General features: G+C 37.6%; 1 protein-coding gene across 1 annotated transcript; it reads left to right on the top strand.

Moving 5' to 3' along the window:
• Positions 1-410: 410 nt before the first annotated feature.
• On the top strand, positions 411-2,419 carry LOC130507018 (transcription factor bHLH143-like; the record flags this gene model as incomplete). The annotated part of the gene is made up of 4 exons (XM_057001723.1): positions 411-569; positions 812-1,282; positions 1,388-1,572; positions 1,701-2,419. A coding segment is annotated over exon 4 (670 nt), but the record flags the coding sequence as incomplete, so codon positions are not given.
• Between the last annotated feature and the right edge of the window lie 14 nt (positions 2,420-2,433).

Below are 2,433 nucleotides of genomic sequence, written 5' to 3'. Positions count from 1 at the left end.
TTAAAATTGTACGGATCATTCTTTTAATTTTCGGTTGAGAACTTATGGACCATTCTAAATTGAGGATAGTGCAATCCGAATCCATCATTTGGTCATCCTCTTCCATTTTTTTTAAAAAAAAAAATTTTGTCTAAAACATCCTCTTCAAAATTATTGTTTCGTGAAGACCAATATAATATACGTAATTCCATCCATTTGGTTAGAAAACTAGAAAGTGGATGAGATATGAACTCGAACTAGAAACTAACGTAAAGACACATAAAAGAAAGCTGCTTAAATCATTAGAAACGAATTAATATTTCGAATCGGATTGAGGCATTCTATTTTTGTTGAAGTGAAACTATTATCTATATATCTTCTTTCTATTATTTATAGTACTATAATTTCATTATTCACCACTATGTGAAGAAGGGGTAAAATCGTCAAAAGAAAGGACCTCTATTATAAAGCAAAGCCTCTGCACTCGTCTTCTTCACTCCTCCCTTTTGAAAATATTTTCGTAAAAAAAAAAGAGTTACCTTGGCTTCCTCTGGATCTGGAAGATAAGATCTTTCACTTGCTTCCCAACTGTAAGTTAATGGATTTGCTTTTATTAAATGTTTTTGGATGTACACTTTGGTGTGGAATGAATGAGCTTAAATCCGTTAGTAAAATTGAGAGGGAATTAGTCTGGTTTGGATTTTGTTAGTAGATTAGTCTCTAAATAGCGAGAATTTGATTAGAATTGTACTTTTGTTCAATGATGCTAATCTTCTTCGTTCGGTGTTGATGATGATTAATTCGAATTTTTGACCTTCTCCTCATGTAACAGAACTCATCTCTCTCTGGATTACAACAGCATGTATTGGTTCACACGCTCTGTACGCAAAGTTGTCAGTTTGAATCTATATTGCCGTGTTATTCTGTAAATCTCATCTCTCTCTCTCTCTCTTACCTCAAAAATCTTTCTTCTCATTCTTCACCACACTTTTCTCTCTTCTGTTTATTATAAATCTCTCTCTCTCTCTCTAAATCATGGGATCCCAACGTTTCTACGTCTTCCATTGTGAACAATATAGGATCAGCTAAACAGTCTCAACTCTTTTCTTCTTTAGCTCTCCCTTTCTCTCTTCCCTTTTCTCTCAAACCCAACCCAAAGTGTTGTTTTGTAAAAGTTATGGTAAGCCAATCAGCTGGTCAGACAAGATTTCGAACCTTCAAGTACGAGAACAACGGTGACTCTAACAAACCTGCAGTTGTAGTAAGAGCTATTGTTTGCTTTCAACCCATGGCTAATTGTCAGGTCTGTTTCTGATTTTGATGCTCTCTTTGTTGCCACACACTTTAGTTCATAATCTTTATATGTACTTTATTTCTAATATTATTGTTTTTTTCTTTCAACTTTCAGGCTGAATACTTTAGACATATGCTCAAACCAGTGACGTAGTTTGGTTTGTGTGTGTGTTTCTGTTTTATCTTTCTACCTGGCATTTTCTCCCCCCTCCCCGTTTTGTTATATATTTTCTCTTACGATAAGAAGTGTATTTGCGTTCACCACATTGGTCTTGTTGCAACAACTAACTTCCACAATCGGTATGCTTTACTCTTTATCTTTCCTATCTTCATTTTTTTAAGTTATGTTGCTTCTGTTTATATACTAATTTTTTTTTAAGACATGTAAACTAAATTCATCCCTTTCTTTTTGCCTTTTTCTCTTGCAGTATTGTATTGTATTCCTCTAAAGTTTCCTTGGCCTTAAACTGCAAGAGTATGCCTCTTGATAACGGGCAACAGAAATGGTTGCCACTGGGCTTGAATACTCCTCAGCCTCAGGACATACCTACCGGGTCTTCCTGTCCTGTAACACCTTCCCCGGAACTCGGTAAAGTATATGCAGCTCAGCATCAGTTCCGCCGCTATCTGCAACCACCACCGTTCCAGGCCTTACTGTCCACTTGTGAAAAACAAGCTTCATGTTTGAACGGGCCTCCGTCTAACTGCGATGCTGCTCCAGAGAGGGCACTCAAGTCTTGTCAGAAAAGATTTCTAGTATTCGATCAGTCAGGAAACCAGACTCGCTTGTTACAGTGTGGCTTCCCTCCTTCTGTGGCTGCTGCAGATCCAGGGAAAATTCTCAGTTTTCTAAACCTAGAGAGAGGGTTAAGCAAAGATCATGCCGTTCCAGAAAAGATATTGCTCCATGAAGATCGTGTTAATGGAGGAGAAGAGTCGGAGATGCACGAAGACACTGAGGAAATCAACGCACTGTTGTATTCTGATGATGATGATGATTGCGAGAGTGATGATGATGATGAAGTAACGAGCACAGGTCACTCTCCATTCCCAGTTGAACAACAAGCGTGCAATAATAAAACAGAAGAAGAAGACGAAGAAGAACCGGATGAAACCGAAAGCTATGATGATGATGATGATGGTCCACGTCTTAAAAGGCAG

The sequence above is a fragment of the Raphanus sativus genome, unplaced genomic scaffold (genome assembly GCF_000801105.2).
Source record: "Raphanus sativus cultivar WK10039 unplaced genomic scaffold, ASM80110v3 Scaffold3905, whole genome shotgun sequence".
Lineage (NCBI taxonomy): Eukaryota > Viridiplantae > Streptophyta > Magnoliopsida > Brassicales > Brassicaceae > Raphanus > Raphanus sativus.
Note: the sequence above shows the minus strand (reverse complement) of the source record. Positions and strands in the feature narration are given on the sequence as shown.